We start from the raw sequence: 2,062 nt of genomic DNA on the forward strand, positions 1-2,062 counted from the left end.
TAGATCTTACATTTATACGAGGAAATAGTATCCATTGACATATTTGGCTCCTGACTTCAAATTTGAGTAGCAATTTGGACCCTGATTTTTTTATACATTTTGGCACAGACATTAATTTTGATATGTCATTTATCTCTTGAATATTTATTTTACAATTTTAAAATAATAATTAAGTTTTTATTTATAAATAAACAATTATTTAAAGTGTTAAAATTTATATTTTAAATTTTAATTTAGTACAAATTCAAATATTTAATTAAAGATAAATCTATATTAAAAAGTTAGTGTCAATAGTTGTTGATATACTGACATCGGTTTGACGTACTCTTTTTCCACTATTTAGGTTTATAGATGTCTTTTTAAGGAGCCCTTTATCGATGTCTGGTTTTGAATGTTCCATCTTGAATCATACAAAATCCCTTTAAAAAAAAGTCAGGGACTAAATTATAGATCAAAACCAAATTCAGGAACCAAATTGGTTCTAACAAAAAAATCAGGGCCAAATTTTAGATAAGTCAAATTCATGGGGCAAAAGGTACATTAGCCCTAATTATCCTAACAGCAGAGAGAGATCCTTGCAAAATGCAACAATTAGATACATTTGTTCCCATTTCTTGTATTAATATTGGATTGACCAAACACGCAGGCAATAATACATCACTCCTTTACTATAAACTTAAAACGCTTATCAAATACACAGGTAAATAAATAACTTTGAGCACTCAAATTCCTTTCTTCGATCCACATGTATTCAATCTACTTGATGGTATAATTAATGGTTCTCTCAAACCACACACCCCCTTCAAGATATTTCTCGTTAAAGCTAACCTCCCCACTGGGTATCGCCAATGCCGCCGTACTCCTCGTACCGTACATCCCCTGTATAAAGTCAAGTGAAGATTTCAAGTTCTCATAAAATTCCAATACTTTTTTTATAATTTGAAACTGGGGATTTTACCAGAGGGGTGTCCACTTCAACGAAGACGGAGCTAAGGCTGAACTCCCAGTTGGGAGCACAAATGCCGGGTAATTTGCTTTTATCAGCTTTCACTTTGTCCTTCATAAGTTCCTCAACCATTTCCTTCACCATTACTTGGTTTCTACCATATTGGTTCAGCATTTGTTTGAAGCCTTTACGTAGCCGCTGAGCCTTAGGCAAGGGAGAGTCAAGCTTGGCGTTTGAGAGCACGTGAAGGCCTGGAGATACCTGTTGGATGGCAACAGGCTCCCCCATTGGCCTGTTGGAGATATAAACCATTGATTTTGAAGGAATATCAGCCACTATGAGGTTAAACCCATTGTATCGATGAGCATCGGCTGCCACTTGGCGGGCAAATTCCATGGGGCTCTTCGTGCTCTGTTTTCAACAGCAACAATTGTTGTTTAACTGTGAGCTAATTTGGCCCAACAAAATGAAAGAAGAGATCATTTTTCTTTTACCTCCAAGAAAAGTAGAGGGAGACCGCCTCGGGTCTTGGCGTCGGGATGGGGATGAAGCTCCAACACATTGGTGAGAAATGCTACTCTGCCTTGTCTGGTGCATGCCAGCCATGTGCCTCCTCCAACTTCATCTCTTCCTCCCAGTATCTCCACGCCATCAACGTCCCACCATGCCAATGCCTTTGTAGGCCTTCAATGCCATCCATGGATTAATAAGGTATTCCAACAACAAGAAGTAGTAGAAGAAGAAGATACCTGTTGTGGTATTCATCTCTGTTCTGTATCAGAAGGAGAGGATAGAGTGGATGAGCTTGCCAAATAAATGCACCGATACACATGGTTCAAAGAGAATGAGAAGAGACTAGCAGATTACACAAGAAAAATAATGCAACTTCTTGTTCTTGCATGCATATTTGTCAGGGTTGGACCGACTATATATTATGCAATTAATTACCCTTACCTTTTTTTTATTGTTTTACAATGACTGCTACTCGTAGTCTTAATGGAAAATGCTTTGATTTTAATATTTATTAAATTGTGTTTAATTTTAAATTAGAATCTTGTAAGTGAAGTATTCCACTTTTTATTGATTCAACCAACTTTTATTGGCTCATAAAAGATA

At 36.6% G+C, this 2,062-nt stretch overlaps 1 protein-coding gene across 1 annotated transcript; it reads right to left on the reverse strand.

The window, feature by feature from the left end:
• Positions 1 to 756: 756 nt before the first annotated feature.
• Positions 757 to 1,812, reverse strand: LOC120126433 (transport and Golgi organization 2 homolog). The gene is made up of 4 exons (XM_039144636.1): positions 1,696 to 1,812; positions 1,441 to 1,630; positions 959 to 1,357; positions 757 to 879 (listed from the first exon to the last, which is right to left on the reverse strand). Exons 1-4 carry the CDS (start codon positions 1,776 to 1,778, stop codon positions 757 to 759), a joined length of 795 nt encoding a protein of 264 aa, XP_039000567.1. The 5' UTR covers positions 1,779 to 1,812.
• Positions 1,813 to 2,062: the final 250 nt, after the last annotated feature.

The sequence above is a fragment of the Hibiscus syriacus genome, unplaced genomic scaffold (assembly GCF_006381635.1).
Source record: "Hibiscus syriacus cultivar Baekdansim isolate YM2019G1 unplaced genomic scaffold, ASM638163v2 tig00110458_pilon, whole genome shotgun sequence".
NCBI lineage: Eukaryota > Viridiplantae > Streptophyta > Magnoliopsida > Malvales > Malvaceae > Hibiscus > Hibiscus syriacus.